This window comes from Octopus bimaculoides, chromosome 28 (assembly GCF_046866305.1).
Source record: "Octopus bimaculoides isolate indiv1 chromosome 28, ASM4686630v1, whole genome shotgun sequence".
Taxonomy (NCBI): domain Eukaryota; kingdom Metazoa; phylum Mollusca; class Cephalopoda; order Octopoda; family Octopodidae; genus Octopus; species Octopus bimaculoides.
Genome location: NC_142955.1, coordinates 25136238 through 25155203, shown reverse-complemented (window position 1 = coordinate 25155203; position 18966 = coordinate 25136238). Strand labels below are relative to the sequence as shown.

Here is an 18966-nt window from a genome sequence, read left to right as displayed (position 1 = left end):
ACGCTGGATTTGATCAGGATGTGGACCCTGAATGCAAAGAACCAACCCAAATATCACAGGACATTTTCTCCAAGACTCTAAGGCTCCTGCCAATTTATTGCTTTGCGACCCCCCCCCCCCCCTTAGCTTTTATGAAGAAAAATGTACTGTGGTTCATATAATCAACTAAAAAGAGAATTCCTTTGAAGTCAATGCCCCAGCATGGTCGCTGTCCAATTATTGTCATTAGTAAATTGGTAAAAGGATAATTACTTAATTGTCAGTTAATGTTTCGAGTAGACTCCACAAACTAACTGTTAATTTAAGTGTATAATAGGTGGCGCTTTGTGATTTAAAATACGTTTCTAGATAATCAACGGTTTGAATGTTACTCTCTTAATTAGTATAGCAATTCTGTCTATTCATGACAATTCATGTAATTTAGGCGTTGTTTTAACCATACTGGATAACAGCCTTTATATATATATATACACACACACATATATATATATATATATATATATATATATATATATACACACACACACATATATATATATATATATATATATATATATATATATATAAAATGCTCACTTTTCCATGATGGCGACAAACACACACACACACACACACACACACACACACATATATATTTATATATATATATATATATATATATATATATATATATATATATATATATATAAATCAGATTGGAGCCTGGTGTAGCCACCTGGTCCACCAGTCCTCAGTCAAATCGTCCAACCCATGGTAGCATGGAAAGCGGACGTTAAACAATGATGATGATGATGATACATACATACACACAGACACACACACATGTGTACATAAAATTTCAGAAAAGGTTTTGAATACTAAGGACTTTTTCGTTTAAGGGTTTGCCCGATATCTAAAATTTAAACTCTCTACAGGCAAAATGTCACCTAGGACTTGGAAGATCATAGGTTCACGCATTTCTTTGTTTAGTTTCTGTTTGATAACAGTTAGCCATATATCTGCTTTTTCTCTGTCCAGCTTCGTCATATCACTAGCATTCAATATCCGACTTTTTAATGTTGTTTTCCTCTCTTGGTTTGTGTTTGCTACCTTGGAATCCTCTGTTTAATGGGTTAATCCACTACTCAGGATGAAACTATTCTAAGAGTGCATCCTGCCTTATCTTCGAAACGCCTAGTTTAGAATAGAGGCAGCTGATGAAGGAATAATTCCAAGTGGCTTGTTTGTTTCATTGTCTGTAGTTCATTTTTCTAACATTCTGTACCCGAATATGCATCTATATACACATGTAGATGTAAGTATGTACATATATGTGTGTATACATGCATATGCTTATATATCCTTTGTATTATTATTATTATATATATATATATATATATATGCTTTATTTAAAAGCAGCAGAAATATAACAAAAAAACCGTTACTCTGAGTTTCACGTTCCCGTTCATCGGACAGTTTTGTTAGAAAAAAAAAAAAATTTTTTTTCTATTTTTTTTTTCTAACAAATCTGTCCGATGAACGGGAATGTGAAACTCAGAGTAACGGTTTTTTTGTTATATTTCTGCTGCTTTTACTGGTATTTGAGTACTCTTTTTTCCACCTTGTTGCACATTTCATGTGCTTACTCCGGTATATATATATATATATATATATATATATATATATATATATATATATACATGCGAAAATATGTGTATATAGATATGTATTTGTGTGTTTATACTGTAAAAACCATGCCAAAACTGCCCCCCACCTGTGCTGGTACGACGTAAAAAATACTCAGCCCATTCTGCAGATTGGTTGGTGCTTGGAAGGTTGTCCAGCCATGAAAACCCTGCCAAAATAGACACAGTCGCCAGTGGTAGTCTTCTGCCTGGTCAGCTCCTGTCAAACCATCCAACCCATGCCAGCATAGAAGGTGGATGTTAAACAATGATGATGGTATATGTGTGTGTGTGTGTGTGTGTGTGTATACACATACACACAGGCTGGTACAATTCCAAAGAACACTATCATACCCCTCCTCCTGACACCACCACCACCACCACATACAAATTATTAAACACATGATTGTTGAGTGAAAAATATGTTTATAATGACATTGATATATAATTTAACACTAATTAATGTGTGAAGACTTAATAACAGTTTGTGTTTTTTTCTTGTTTTTTTTTACAGCCCAGATAGAGGTGATACCATGCAAAGTTTGTGGGGACAAGTCATCTGGTGTACATTATGGCGTTATTACATGTGAAGGATGTAAGGTAGGAATATGGAATATCCATCTTCTGGTCTCACTGTGTCTGTATTTCTCTAATCCATACACACATCAAACATATTCACACACACACACACACACACACACACACACACACACACACACACACACACACATATATATATATATATATATATTATATATAATATATATATATATATATATATATATATATATATATATATATATATATATATATATATATATATATATATATATATATATATATACACACACATATATATATGTGAATGTGTATATATATATATATATATATATATATATATATATATACACATACACACACACACCCATATGTGAATTTATATATATAGATATATATATACACACATACACACACACATATATATATGTGAATGTGTATATATATATATATATATATATATATATATATATGTACATACACACACACATACACACACACACATATATATATACACATACATACATACATACATACACATAATTAACATGTCCATATGCATATATGTATTTGTGTACATGTATTTCTCTCTCTATATAAATATATATATATAAACATATCTATACAACATGCAATGTTTGTTTTCTGTTAGTTGTTATTACTGTCATTTAGCAATCGTTCTCCTCCCAGCTGTTGCTGTTTGAGCAGGCCTATGGTCAAAAGGTGTCCCAGCTGTGACCATCCCAGTAACCAGCTGTTAGCTATCCTGCTCTTTTTTTTAATTATTTTTTTTTTTATGATTCACAATGTATATAATATACTACATTATCTAATGAGAGCTCTTCCTTGTTATTTTTTTAACCTCAACTCAGTTTTTGATCTTGTAGGGCACCCCTTCCCCCACCCCTTCATCCCGGGCCATGGACAGAATGAAATTTCACCCATGACAACTGACAAAGTTTGAAAAGAAAGAAATAACCCCCATCGAGTGTTGTGCAAATTAAGCCACCAATGGTTCCCGAATCACTTGGGGTCCCATCGTTTTAATGTCCAGTTTCCCAGGCTTGCATGTGCCAGGCAGGTTTCCTGTGGTTGGATACCTTTGCTGTCACCAACATTCACCCTGTTTCCCTGCAAGGTCATATTTCCCCTTGACCAGATATATATTTTCATGGAGGATCGAGAGGAAATAACATTGCCTATGTGACAGTGACAATCATTTAATAACTATCACATGATGTCAAAAGGAAAGAGACACACACACACACACACACACACACACACACACACACACACACACACACACACACACACACACACACACACACACACACACACACACACACACTCAGATATATATATGATGATTTCCTTATCCTGTCAGATGATGGCTGTCTCAGTAAATGGTGTAACATCTGTATGTCATTGGAGTTAAGTGACAAAAGCTTGTACAACACTTTTGCCACTCTTGGTTGTCTTGGTAGGTTCAAGTGACGGTAGTATTTTCAATGGTGCTAGTATCTTCCTCCTGGAAGAACTGCCCTCTTTAGGACTTTGTCAAAAACAATGGGAGCCTTGTCCACCCTTGGGAAATTTATTAACCCATAGCTGGAAACTTGATAGATGCTACCGGTCTGGGTCAGAACAGATCTAGGAGTGGTTATGGTAGTTAAAGGGTGACCATGCTTCTTACAACTCCAGAGCTGCCCAAACTGGAGCTTCACAAGCAGATGCAGTCCCCCCCCCCCCTGGATTTCTTTTGGTTTCTGTCAATCAAATCTATTCAAGGCTTTGGTTGGTTCAGGGCTGTCATAGGAAGTCAATTGCCCAAGATTGCTACACAGTGGGACCGAACCTGAAACCATGTGGTTGAGAAGCCACATGGTTTCAACAAAAACAATTAACGGTGCCCTTGGAAATATTTAAAAGTTTTCAAAGAAAATTCATGTAAAATTTTAGTAAAAAAACAGAGCAAACTACTGTTTACTTTGTTAATCATCTTGAAGTATAATTATTTTCTTTATTATTATTAATAATCTTTTTTAATGAAATTATGAAGAACATATGGGTTTTTCTTTCTGTCTTTTTTTTTTAATCTTTTCTCAAGCATTAGGAAAGATTTTCTGAAGTAGTGGTTCCCCAAGCCAAAGTGATGAAGTGGAAGAGTTGTTAGAGCATTGGATAAAATGCTTTGTGGTATTTGTTCAGATTTTCTGTGCTTTGAGTTCAAATTCCACCTAAGTCAGTTTTAACTATCTTTCGTCGGGGTTGATAAACACACGAATCCAGGGCAACAGATTGGTAGAGCTGTAAGAACATCTTACTGGAGATGTCCTGTGGCACTTGTTTCAACTGTTTAGACCCTGAGTTCAAATCCTGCTGAAGTCAACCTTACCATTCATTTTTTTTTTTTTAATAGAGGGTTAAGGAGCAGTTAAAAAAAGTACAAATTCAAGGCAGTAGATTAGGCCATATACCTTGTGGTATGTGCCTACTCTCCACCCTCTAAGTTCAGACCCCACTGAGGTCAGCTTTGGGGTTGATCAGTAAAAAAAGAGTGGAGGAGAACCGTTTGGATACTATGGTGGTTTGGTCACATGTTGTGGCACCTACATGATGAACTTGTCCGGAAAGCGATAGCCCCAGATCCTTCCCCAGAGAGGTGGTCAGCTGAAGATGTGGCCCACAACAGTCAAAGCAGATATGGAACTCATATCTGGCCCTCTCAAGTCTTTGGCGTTCTTTGCTGGAACCAGGATATGTGTATATTTTGAAAATGTGTATGTATATATATGTATGTATGTAGATATATTGGGTTGTCTGGAAAGCTCTTGCTGATTTCTAAAGGAAAGAAAAAAGTCAATAAATACTTGCCATTACATTTTTAATCAACCAAATATGAACCATTTTGTTGCACAATGCGTCTCCATCTTTCCTTTAACTTGAAAATACTCTCTTCCCAGAATTGAGGTGGTTTCATGGCAAACAAGTCAAAAGGTAAGCTACTATATAAATCGGCACGAACGTTCCAGACAACCCAATACATATGTATGTGCATATATATATATGCGTATGTGTATACAAGTGTGTGTGTATTGTGACACTTCGTTGTTTACAATGACCAGGCTTCCAATTGATCCGATCCATGGAGCAGCCTGCTTGTGAAATTAATGTGCATGTGGCTGAACGCTCCATAGACACGTGTGTACTCTTAGTGTAGTTAACAGGGAGATTCAGCATGACACAGAATATGTACCTTTGAAATGCAGGTACAATTCAGTTTTGCCAGCTGAGTGGACTGGAGCGACGTGAAATAGAGTGTCTTGCTCAAGGACATTATGCATTGCTGAGAATTGAACTCACAAACTTATGGTTGTGTGTGTGTTTATATATATATATATATATCATCATCATCATCATCATCATCATCATCGTTTAACGTCCGCTTTCCATGCTAGCATGGGTTGGACGATTTGACTGAGGACTGGTGAAACCGGATGGCAACACCAGGCTCCAGTCTGATTTGGCAGAGTTTCTACAGCTGGATGCCCTTCCTAACGCCAACCACTCAGAGAGTGTAGTGGGTGCTTTTACGTGTCACCCGCACGAAAACGGCCACGCTCGAAATGGTGTCTTTTATGTGCCACCCGCACAAGCCAGTCCAGGGGCACTGGCAACGATCTCGCTCGAAAATCCTACAGGAGCCAGTCAGGCGGTACTGGCAACGGCCACGCTCAAAATGGTGCATCTCATGTGCCACCCGCACAAGAACCAGTCCAGGGGCACTGGCAACGATCTTACTTGGCTTGCCGGGTCTTCTCACGCACAGCCCATTTCCAAAGGTCTCGGTCCGTAGTCATCGCCTCGGTGAGGCCCAATGTACGAAGGTCTTGCCTCATATATATGTATGTGTGTACATGTATATATATATATGTGTATGTGTATGTATATATATATATATTTATATGTGTGTGTGTGTATATCTCTTTATATATATATATATATATATATATATATATATATATGTGTGTGCGTGTGTATGTACATGTATATCTGTAGATATATATATATATATATATATATATATATATATGAGTGTGTGTGTCTGTGTACATGTATCACACTGTTTAACTTGTGTTGAAATTGTGTTGCCATCTTATGTTCTGTAACTTAGCAGATCAATAAATAAAGATCAATAAAACAATAGTGGAATGAGTACTGGAATCAATACAATTGACTAAAAATCCTAGCGGGAGGTACTCCAGCTTTGCCACATTTGTGTGTGTGTGTGTTGAAATATAAATACACGTATGCATATAAAAATATGAATGTGTGTTTATAGTTATGTATGTATTAATATATGTATATATATATATATATTTATTTATATCAGTATATATGAAAAAATATGTTTGTATATATGAAGATATTTGTGTGTCTGTGTTTGAAAATATGGATGTATGTTTATGTGTGTGCGTATGTATATATGAAAATATATATATGTATATATATATGTGTTCATCATCATCATCATTTAATGTCTGTGTTGATGATGATGTTGCACATGTCTATATGAGTATATACATATGTATGTATAAAAGAAATACGAACATTATGTGTTTGCATCATATATAAAAATGTGTGTGTGTGTATCCTCCTCTTTCAATTTTTTCTTATTCATCGTTATTAATTTAATAACTTCATCCTGGTGATCTCTGCTGCGAGAATATTTCTTACATTGATGTAAGTCTTCTCCGAGGTCGTTCAGTGCTTCCTCGTCCTCTGTCTATTTTTGGTTATTGCTTTTTTGGCAGTTATACATGACTCTCCTACACGCGCACGCACACACACACACACACACACACACACACACACACCAAGAATTTAGAAGACACTTGCTTCTTAACCCAATAACCAACTGTAATTATGGTAGCTGGTGCTGTTAACTGTTGTTGTTGTTGTTGTAGAAATAACTGTTTTCTCTACTGCTGCTCTGTAGGTGGTGTGTGTGTGTGTGTGTGTGTGGAGAGAGATTGTTGTTGTTTCGTCCCACCCACCGATCCCCCCTCATCCATGTGCCAATCGTCTTTTATTCATGTGAGACTGTGTGTGGAATCTCAACAGACAGTCCACAGATTCGTAACTTATTCCACGTATCAGTAAAGCCTTTTTTTCGACAGACTCCTTTCAATTTCCATCAAACAAAGCCATTGAAATGGCTTTGGTCAGCTGTAGTAGAAGACACTTGCCAAAGGTGACATGCAGTTGGACTGAACTCAGAACCATGTGTTTGGGAAGCAAGCTACGTAGCACATAACCACACCTGTGCCTGTGTGTATATATGAAGAAAAACAAAAAAGATGCTTTACTTAGGGTCTATGCAGTGTTATGGGCAAAAAATTTTTTTAACTTCTTGCCTGATGCAAGCCTGGAGTAATCTTTTATCTCTTACACTATTTAAGCATTATGTGTCAAAAGTGAAACAATAACATCTCAGTTAATGTGAGATACTTTCAGTTTTAATAATGAAACTTAATATTTTCACTATGGATCTGCCAAATTAGATTGGAGCCTGGTGTTGCCATCCGGTTTCACCAGTCCTCAGTCAAATCGTCCAACCCATGCTAGCATGGAAAGCGGACGTTAAACGATGATGATGATGATGATGATGATGATGATATATGTGTGTATGTATATATATATATATATATATATATATATGTATTAGTTTTATTTCTGTTACTTTCACTATGATATATTTATGTATATGTATGCATGTATATGTATGTAAACATATATATATATATATGCATATATATGTATATGTATATATATGTGTATATACGTATGCATATATATATGTAAATGTATGTGTATGTATATGTATGTGGAGGTGCAGGAGTGGTTGTGTGGTAAGTAGCTTGCTTACCAACCACATGGTTCTGGTTCAGTCCCACCACGTGGCACCTTGGGCGAGTGTCTTCTACTATAGCCTCGGGTTGACCAAAGCCTTGTCAGTGGATTTGGTAGACGGAAACTAAAAGAAGCCCGTCGTATATATGTATATATATATATATATATGTGTGTTTGTGTGTCTGTGTTTGTCCTCCCAACATCGCTTGACAACCGATGCTGGTGTGTTTACGCCCCCGTAACTTAGCGGTTCAGCAAAAGAGACCGATAGAATAAGTACTAGGCTTACAAAGAATAAGTCCTGGGGTTGATTTGTTCGACTAAAGGCGGTGCTCCAGCATGGCCGCAGTCAAATGACTGAAACAAATAAAATATAAAAAATTAAAAATATAAAATGTATGTATGTATATATATATATATATATATATATATATATATATATATACACACACACACACACACGTATATTTACATATATATCCCTTATGAGGTTTTTCATGCTAGCTACTTGATAAATTCTTGTAAAAGAATTTGTCCTATTATTGTATTTACATATACATACGTATACACACACACACACACACACACACACACACATACATATATATATATATATATATATATATATATATATATACACGTGTGTGTGGAGAAGCGTAGCTGGCATGCATGGCCGACTGCTGGTCTTGCATAAACAGCCTTGCCTGGACCACCTTGGAGGAGATCTTATTAAGTGCAAGGTGTCTTTACCTGTATCCATTGACAGAGAGGGAATAATTATAATCACGGTAATTGCCTCATCAGCACACCATGCAGGATCCTGGTGAGCATGGTGTCCCAGTAAGCAAAGGAAGATCAATGAGAATCTGATTTCATACAAAGGGGAGAGCTTAGCAACCCCATGACAAGACCCAGTAGGCTTAATTGATATAAGCCCCACTGAGTGCAAACTAATTGTTGTTGTTGTTGTTGTTGTTGGCACTCCGTCGCTTACGACGTCGAGGGTTCCAGTTGATCCGATCAACGGAACAGCCTGCTCGTGAAATTAACGTGCAAGTGGCTGAGAACTCCATAGACACGTGTACCCTTAACGTAGTTCTTGGGGGAGATTCAGCGTGACACAGTGTGCAACAAGGCTGACCCCTTTGAATTACAGGTACAACAGAAACAGGAAGTAAGAGTGAGAGAAAGTTGTGGTGGAAGAGTACAGCAGGGTTCGCCACCGTCCCCTGCCGGAGCCTCGTGAAGCTTTAGGTGTTTTTGCTCAATAAACACTCACAGCGCCCGGTCTGGGAATCGAAACCGCGATCCTATGCAAGTGGCTGAGCACTCCACAGACACGTGTACCCTCAACGTAGTTCTCGGGGGAGATTCAGCGTGACACAGTGTGCAACAAGGCTGACCCTTTGAATTACAGGCACAACAGAAACAGGAAGTAAGAGTGAGAGAAAGTTGTGGTGAAAGAGTACAGCAGGGTTCGCCACCATCCCCTGCCGGAGTCTCGTGGAGCTTTTAGGTGTTTTCACTCCATAAACACTCACAACGCCCGGTCTGGGAATCGAAACCGCGATCCTATGACCGCGAGTCTGCTGCCCTAACCACTGGACCATTGCGCCTCCACGATGATGATAATAACGGTTTCAAATTTTGCTACAAGGGCAGCAGTTTTGAGGGGAAGGGATGAGTCGATTACGTTGACCCAGTGTTCGATTGGGTCTTATATCATTGACCCCCAAAAAGAAATACAGACCAAATGCCCCTAAGCATTTAGCCTGGCATGCTAACAATTCTGCCAGCTTGTTGCTTTAATAATAATAATAATAATAATAATAATGATAATAATAATAATAATAATAATAATAATGATAATAATAATAATAATAATAATAATAATAATACTAATGATAATAATAATCCTTTCTACTATAGGCAGAAGGCCTGAAATTTGGTGGGAGGGGGGGGTCTAGTTAAATACATCAACCCCAGTATTCAACTGGTACTTACTTCATCGATTCCAAGAGAGATGAAAGGCAAAGTCAGCCTCATTGGAAATTGAACTCAGAACATAATTACGAATGAAATACCTCTAATCATTTTACCTGGCCCGCTAACAATTCTGTCAGCTCACCACCATAATAATAATAATAATAATAATAATGATAATGATAATAATAATTTAAACGAGGAAACTCCTTTCCTCGTTTAAATTATTATCTCACTCACACACACACATGTCTATACACAGACACACACACCACTACCACAGTCATCATAATTATCAAAATTTTTTTTTTTATCATCTCTTTAGTTGCTATGGTATCAGTTTTTCCAATTAAGTTTTTTTTTTCATTATGACTAGTCTGTCTGTCTGTCTGTCTTCCTTCCTTCCTCCTGGTTTACTCTCTATCACTGTCTTTCTCTCTCTCTCTCTTTCTCTCTCTCTCTCTCTCTCGCTCTCTCTTTTTCTCTCATTGATGCTGGAAGTAGTTGAGTATTCCACAGACATGTGTATGTACCCTTACTGTATTTTGCAGTCTGTCTGTCTCTAAATCTCTGTCTCCTCATCTCTTATTCTCTGTCCATCTACTAATTCTATTTTTCCTCCCTTGCTGTCTGTCTGTTTCTCTCTCTCTCTCTCTGCCTGTCTGTCTCTTAACTTTTCTATCTCTCTCTTTCTCTCTCTCTCTCTCCCTCCCTCCCTCCCTCCCTCTCTGCTAATTCTCTTATGAAAACCTAAACTTCCCTTAGATTACATCACTCACTATTCTTGGTTCCTTTACCTCCTCTGTCACCTCCGCCGCTGCCACCACCACCACCAACCACCAGCCACCAGCTCTTGTCATAGTTCTAACCATCTGGTTTCATTCATACATTCATACCACATGTCAAAGCCATTACAGATTACGCCACATATCCCCCTCCTCTCCACACACTCATACAAACAAACACACACACACACACACTTGTACGTAGCAGTTATTTCTGTCTTATACACTCACTCAGTCATCTTGTTGCTAATACTAAATTTAATAATATCCACTAACTTCACTACTTACATATGAGTCAACAACAGAACCTCTGTGTGGTCACACAGCCTGCTAGAAATAGCTGCTAAATTAACTTGGTTGTGTAATCAAAGAAGTTGACTGGTTTGCTGCTAAATGGTTCCAGGTCTCATCCCACTGTGTGACACCTTAAGCAAGTCTCTTCTGCTATGGCTTTGGGTTAACCAATTATTAATTACTTCATAAGTGGTATGATGGAGGTGCATGGCTTAGTGGTTAAGGTTGTTGGACTCAAGATCATAAGATTGTGGTTTCGATTCTCAGACCAGGGTGTGTGTTGTGTTCTTGAGCAAAACACTTCATTTCATGTTGCTCCAGTCCACTCAGCTGCTAAAAGTGAGTAACACTGCAACAGACTAGCATCTCCTCCAGGGAGGAGTATATATACGCTAGAGAATCCAGCAAACCAGCCCTGTACTCGTTGACCCTTCAGCATTCAGATTACTCTGTTAAATGTAATACTTATTTACTCTTTACGCTTTTACTTGTTTCAGTCATTTGACTGCGGCCATGCTGGAGCACTGCCTTTTTTAGTCGAGCAAATCGACCCCAGGACTTATTCTTTGGAAGCCTAGTACTTATTCTATCGGACTCTCTTTTGCTGAACCGCTAAGTTACAGGGACATAAACACACCAGCATCGGTTGTCAAGCGATGCTGGGGGGACAAACATATACACATACACACACACATATATATATATATATATATATATATATATACACACACACACACACACACACACACACACACACACACACATATGCATGTATATATGTAATATGAGATAATAGTTTCACTTTGTATATAAAAAGACCTTTACGAACAAACACATTTGGCTCATTTAACCTGATATAAACTGACTGAATAAATAGGATAGTCATGGTTAGACTGCCTTCAACCATAAATCTGTTTTGATCTGTGGAGTTCAATAACGACTACAGCATGAGCAATTGATCTTAAACACAACTCAATCCATCCCCTGACTCCCTTCTCCTTTTTTTTGAAGACAAATCTTTTCCATCTTGTTTGTATGGCTTATTTTTTTGTTTTTGTTTTTAGTGTGTGTGTGTTTTTATATATTAATTGATGGTTGCTAAGCAACATTGTAGAATTGACCTTCAAATAAAATTGAATTATTAGACATTGTAAAAATTGGTCCATTGAAATGGTTGACACCTGTCAACACCTGACTGGGGTCTCTTTCATATTCTGGCATAAAAACATGACTGTTGTGTGTTACATGTCTGTCTGTTTGTCTGCCCGCCCACCCACCCACCCACCCGCCTGCCTGCCTGTATGTATAGTCTCTCTTTCTCCTGTACACAGTGTGTGGTTCACCCTGTAAATGTGTGTGTGTACAACATAGGCATGGTTGTGTGGCTAAGAAGTTTGCTTTAAAATTATGTTGTTCCAGGTTCAATAATCACTGCAAGTCTCCTTGGGCATAAAAAAAAAACAAAAAAACTTTCATGCATAAAAAAAAAACCTTGGAAAACACATGAGTTTCTTGGTTAGGAAAAGTCCAGCAATGATATGGAGTAGCTAAGCTTACAGGCTTGACCAATTGGTTGTATATAATTGTAAACCTGCACACAGGTGGCTTGGAATATTGGTGACTTCTGTTCCAACCTATAGTAATAGAGAGAGAGAGAGAGGGCAGTGTTTTCTAGGGGTGGCACTGCTCACCTGTTAAGAACTAGAAATGGTGGTGCAACACAAAGCTTGGGTAGTTCTGGAGCTGGTAGGCAACCTGTTAGCTAGGGGTTGTCCTCTCTTTGCAGGTTTCCATAGTAACATACAAGAAATGTACAACTTTTCAGGAAGTACTTGTATCCAGATGCTAATTGACAACCATTGCACAAGCATGTATTAATACACACACACACACACACATGCTTATGTACTTGATAAAATAAAGTACCTGTTGACCAGTGAGACTGATGTAATCAACTTAGCCCTTCCCCTCCAAATTGCTACCCTTGTGGCAAAATTTGAAATTATTATTATTATTATTATTATTATTATTATTATTATTATTATTATTGGCAAGCTGGCAGAATCATTAGCATGCCAGGCAAAATGCTTAGCGGTATTTCATCTGCCACTATGTTCTGAGTTCAAATTCCGCTGAGGTCAACTTTGCCTTTATCCTTTCGGGGTCAAAAAATTAAGTACCAGTCAAGTACTGGGGGTTACTATTTACTATTTTGTTATGTATTTATATATTCTTGGCTCCTGTGCAAAGAAGTCTTAGAGAAATACTTGAGGCATGTGCTTCAAGATCCTTGGTGAATCCATAGAGCCAGTCCAATCTGATCTGGCAGAGTTTCTACAGCTGGGTGCCCTTCCTAACGCCAACCACTCCGAGAGTGTAGTGGGTGCTTTTTATGTGGCACTGGCACGGGAGCCAGGCAGGCGGCACTGGCAACGGCCACGCTCAAAATGGTGTTTTTTATGTGCCACTTGCATAGGAGCCAGTCCAGCGGCACTGACGACGACCTCGCTCGAATGTTTTTTTTTTTCACATGCCACTGGCACAAGTGCCAGTAAGGCAAGGCTGGTAACGATCCTGTTCAAATGCTGCTATTTACGTGCTACTGGCATGGAAGCCAGACAGCTGCTCTGGTAATGATCACGCTCGGACGGTGCTGTTAGCGCTCCACTGGCACAGGTGCCAGTCATCGAATATGGTTCAATTACGATTTCAATTTCGAATAATAATAATAATAATAATAATAATAATCGTTTCTACTACTGGCAGAAGGTCTGAAATTTGAGGGCCAGTCAATTATGTTGATCCCAGTATTCAACTGGTATTTATTTTATCAATCCCAGAAAGGATGAAAGGTTAAGTTGACCATGGTGGAATTTGAACTCGGAACGCAACGATGGACAAAATGCTGCTGGGGACTTTGTCCAGCATGCTAACAACGATCCTACCAGTTTGCTGCTTCAATAGTAATAAAACAGTTACTCTAAAAGCTGGGCTGCAGGTATGTTAGGACACTATTTGGCATATTTGTAATGCCATGCTTTCTGTCCCCCCCGCCGCCACCGCCGCCGCACAGACTGACAGTAGCCAGTTGGAGTACCACCACTTACTACAGACTAATCCCTTCTCCTGGTTATCTTAAGTATCCTCCCCTCTTTCTTCTAACTCCACTCCTTCCCCACGAACCAAAATAATTGCCAGCGTTTAGAGTAGACAAAAAGTTCTTTTGTTTAAACACACACACACACACACACACACACACACACAACATGACTTTATGTGTTTTCCAACCGAGGACACTCTGACAAAAAGTAAGTCTTGTAACACACCACACCATATAACACCAAACTGCTGCTCTCTGGAAGTAAAGGTTTTTTTTCCTGTGGAGGCACGTGGCTTAGTGGTTAGGGTGTTGGACTCATAATCATAAGATTGCGGTTTCTATTCCTGGACCAGTCAATGATTTGTGTTCTTGAGCAAAAAGGGATCTATTTCAAAACGGGGGCACCAGTATTTTCTTAACGAAACACTTTGAAACTTGGGACACTGGTAGAATGTGTCATATAAAACATCTTTTATTCTTAGTCTTCTTAACAAAAAAACATACATCGCAAGTTATTCCATGTTAAAGTTGTCGTATTTCTGTAATTTCAACCAATCACTGACGTCTATTCAGCTCAATAGACTTACTGCTGGGCGGTCATAAAAATGTTATTCCCTGTGACATATTTCATCCGGTTTAATTGTAATTTATACGCATATATTGTTTATATAATAAATTACGCTGTGCGTATCTATGTGTGTAACAATTTTAGAGTTCGGATTCTAGAGTTAGGGTTAGTTTTAGGGTTAGGGTTACGGTTACGGTTAACAGTCTAGTTAGGGTTAGGGTTAGGGGATTAATATGATATACACCGTTACAGCACTAACTGTTTTCAACTGAATAGACGTCAGTGATTAGTAGAAATTATCGAAATAAGACAATTTTTTACATGAAATAACTTCGAATACAAAAATATTTTTCTGTTCTATAACACAGAATAGATAAGTATACGAAGTTTGAAAGTCTTTCGGTACCAAAAACGCTACATAAAACATAAATGAAAACTGGCGCCCCCGTTTTAAAATAGATCCGCAAAAAGGACTTCATTTCTTGTTGCTCAGGTCCACTCAGCTGGCAAAAATGAGTTACCATGGGTTGTATTTGAACCTCAGTTTGTCCTTGCTTGGGAGGTAGACATCTAAACCAACACCTCCTGCAATTGAGCTAGCCTAATGTGGAAAATGTGTAGCCACTTGGCAGAATTGTAAAGCTAAGCACCATGATTAACCAAACGAAGTTTGGTGAGTGACACCAACATTACCAAATCTAGTGGAATTGAAGTTATGCCAATATTTAATTTTATACTGAACCAGGGCCTCCGAGGTACCCTTAAAATAACGATCTGACCTACATGCTTGCACCACAGTAGAATAAGTCCTGAGGTCGATTTAAAGGCGGTGCTCCAGCATGGCCACAGTCAAATAACTGAAACACATAAAAAGAAAAAGAATAGAATAAAAAAGAAATATATATATCATTGTTTTGATGCACACATAAATACATAGATGACACAAAAGTGTTATTCAACAGGAATTTGGCTGTTATTTTTAGAATGTCAAGTAGTCACATCTATGTTCTCGCATCGATTTTTCAGGCATCGCTATGTGGTTAACAAGCTTGCTTCCTACCCATGGGGTCTTAAGTTCATTCCCACTGTATGGCACCTTGAGCAAGTGTCTTCTGTCATAGCCCATGGGTAGTTAAAGCCTTGTGAGTGGATTTTGTAGACAGACTGAAATCAGCCTTTTGTGTGTGTGTGTGTGTGTGTGTGGTGTTTGTTCCCCACCAATGCTGGTTTGTTTCTGTCCCTGTAACTCGGTAGTTTGACCAAGAGATCGACAATAAATACTGGGGGGGGGGGGTCTATTTGTTTTGGCAAAACACTTCAGGGCAGTACCTCTGCGTGGCTTTTGTCTCAATGATTGAAACGAGTAAAGAACAAAAGACGTGTGCGCGTGTGTGTGTGTGTGTGTGTGTGTGTGTGCGTGCGTGTGTGTGTGCGTGTGTGTGTGTGTGTTTGTGTGCATTTGTGTGTGTTGTTTTGCATTGACACTTGAGCACGAACGTAGAGGATGTAATGTGATGTGAAACCACTGGTTAAGTGTCTGTACCTATTATTTGTTCTGTGTATTTTTATCACCACTGCCACCACCACCACCACTACCACCTTTATCTTATTATCACTACTACTACTACTACTACTACTACTACTACTCTACTATTGTCAACAACAAGAGTGTCTCTCTCACAGTCACGAAATAATTATAAAACAATTACAAATTACAAAAAAAAAAAAAGAAAAGCGATGTTTGGTGAATGACCCCAATGAGACTTTGTTCTTTTACTTACACGTCTGCCTGATGTGGCCATACTGGAGTCTTTGATTAGTTTCTTCAATGCCCCCTCCTTCCCTCGCTATCTCCCTCTCTCTCTCTCCCCCTCTCTGTCGCTTCCCCTCTCCGTCGCTCCCCCCTCTGTCTCTTCCCCTCTCTCTGTCTCTTCCCCTCCCTCTGTCTCTTCCCCTCCCTCTGTCTCTTCCCCTCCCTCTGTCTCTTCCCCTCCCTCTGACCCCCCCCCCCCCGCTGTGTCATTTCAATTTATCACTGATGGACAGTAGGCAAACATGGGATCTGGGCAAGATTTGAACTCAGAATTTTCAGGGACATTACCCTCACTCACCCTCCCCCTCTTTAAAAAATGGAAAACCATGTCCTGGTGGGTTTTATCATCTACTGGCTTGGGCTGCGCTGTTAAGAGGATTGTTTTGCAATCACAGCGCTCCAGTTTCGATCACACTGTGTAGCTGACATCTTGGGTCAAGTGTCTTTTACCATAGGCCTCAGGTCAACCCAGGCCTTGTAAATAGGATTGGATTGATAGAAACTGTGTAGAAGCCTGTCAGCAAGTTAGGTTTGTCAACATGTGGGCAAGCCTGGTTGTGCAATCTAGAAGTTCACTTCACTACTGACCACATGGTTTCAGGCTAAGTCTTGCTCTGTGGCACCCACCTTGGGCAAGTGTCTTCTAGTATAGCCCTGGGCCAATCAATGCTTTTTGAATGAATTTGGTATAATGAAAATGCGAAGAAGCCTAGCCCATCATATGTATTTCAGCATGTTGTGACAGTTACAAACATGTCTAATGATTAAAACAAGTAAAACATAGATAATACTGCATGCACACACACACACACACACACGATGGGGATTCCCTGCAGTTTCTCTCCACCAAATTCTCTCACATGGTATTGGTTGGCCCAAGGTGATAGACGATACTGTACTCAAGATACTGTACAATTGGATTGAACTCAAAACCACATGATTATGAAACAAGGTTCTTAACGACCCTGCCAGCTGTTCCTGCATCTTGGTGCACCTAAATATCCCTTGCAGTACAACAGTGTTCCACAGTGCACTGTGTAGGCACCCCTAATGTACTACAATCAACGCAAAGCTCACCATGGAAACTCGTGGAAACTTAACAGCACCAGGCGGCGATCAAACATCAAAGGTAGTGAACTGGCAGAGTTGTGAGCACACCTGGCGAAATGCTTAGCGGTATTTTGTCTGCCGCTACGTTCTGAGTTCAAATTCCGCCGAGGTCGACTTTGCCTTTCATCCTTTCGGGGTCGATTAAATTAAGTACCAGTTAAGCACTGGAGTCGATGTAATCGACTTAATCCCTTTGTCTGTCCTTGTTTGTCCCCTCTATGTTTCGCCCCTTCTGGGCAATAAAGAAATAAATATTTTCTAGTTTAAAGGCGGGGAGCTGGCAGAAACGTTAGCATCCTGGACGAAATGCCTAGTGGTATTTCGTCTGTCTTTACGTTCTGAGTTCAAATTCCTCCGAGGTCGACTTTGCCTTTCATCTTTTCCGGGTCGATAAATTAAGTACCAGTTACGCACTGGGGTCGATGTAATCGACTTAATCTCTTTGTCTGTCCTTGTTTGTCCCCTCTATGTTTAGGCCCCCCTGTGGGCAATAAAGAAATAAGAAACGTTAGCACGCCGGACGAAATGCTTAGCAGTATTTTGTCTGCCGCTATGTTCTGAGTTCAAATTCCGTCAAGGTTGACTTTGTCGTTCATCCTTTCGGGGTCGATTAAATTAAGTACCAGTTACGCACTGGAGTCGATGTAATCGACTTAATCTCTTTGTCTGTCCTTGTTTGTCCCCTCTATGTTTAGCCCCTTGTGGGCAGTAAAGAAATAGGAAACTTAATATCACCAAATTTGCTCTACCAAGTAACATTACCCCGTGGGGTGGTGTCTGTATTACTTGACACTGTTTTTAATACCGATTTTTTGCGAGGTACACTAGTACACTATTAACAAACCTCGGGCACAGTTGAGGGCTTACTGGTTGCAGCACCTGGGGTTTGTAGCCACTATCAGTCGATCAGTTTACCTATCTAGTTTCATCAATGAAGGAAATTTCAGTCCATTAACTCCAGGGTAGCCGCGATAGTGTGGCTATCTATTGGGGTGGGGGGTTAGTTTTTAGGTCTGTATAGTTGTATGAGGGGTGTGGGAGGAATGATGATGGGTGGTGATGGTAGGGTTGGTAGCAGTAATGTTACCATTGATGGTGTTAGTGGTGTTGGCAGTGGCTGCTGGTGTTAGTGGCAGGTAATATTACTCTTGGGATTGGCAATAATGTTATTGTTGGTA

At 39.2% G+C, this 18966-nt stretch overlaps 1 protein-coding gene across 3 annotated transcripts in view; it reads left to right on the top strand.

Annotated features, from left to right (window-relative positions):
- LOC106881536 (putative nuclear hormone receptor HR3) overlaps positions 1–18966 on the top strand; it is a 198581-nt gene that overhangs the window by 120319 nt on the left and 59296 nt on the right. For all 3 annotated transcript variants that reach the window (XM_089343910.1, XM_089343912.1, XM_089343911.1), the window contains exon 2: positions 2179–2264. In XM_089343910.1, coding sequence (XP_089200036.1) covers positions 2179–2264 — 86 coding nt within the window. The remainder of the gene's footprint in view (positions 1–2178; positions 2265–18966) is intronic.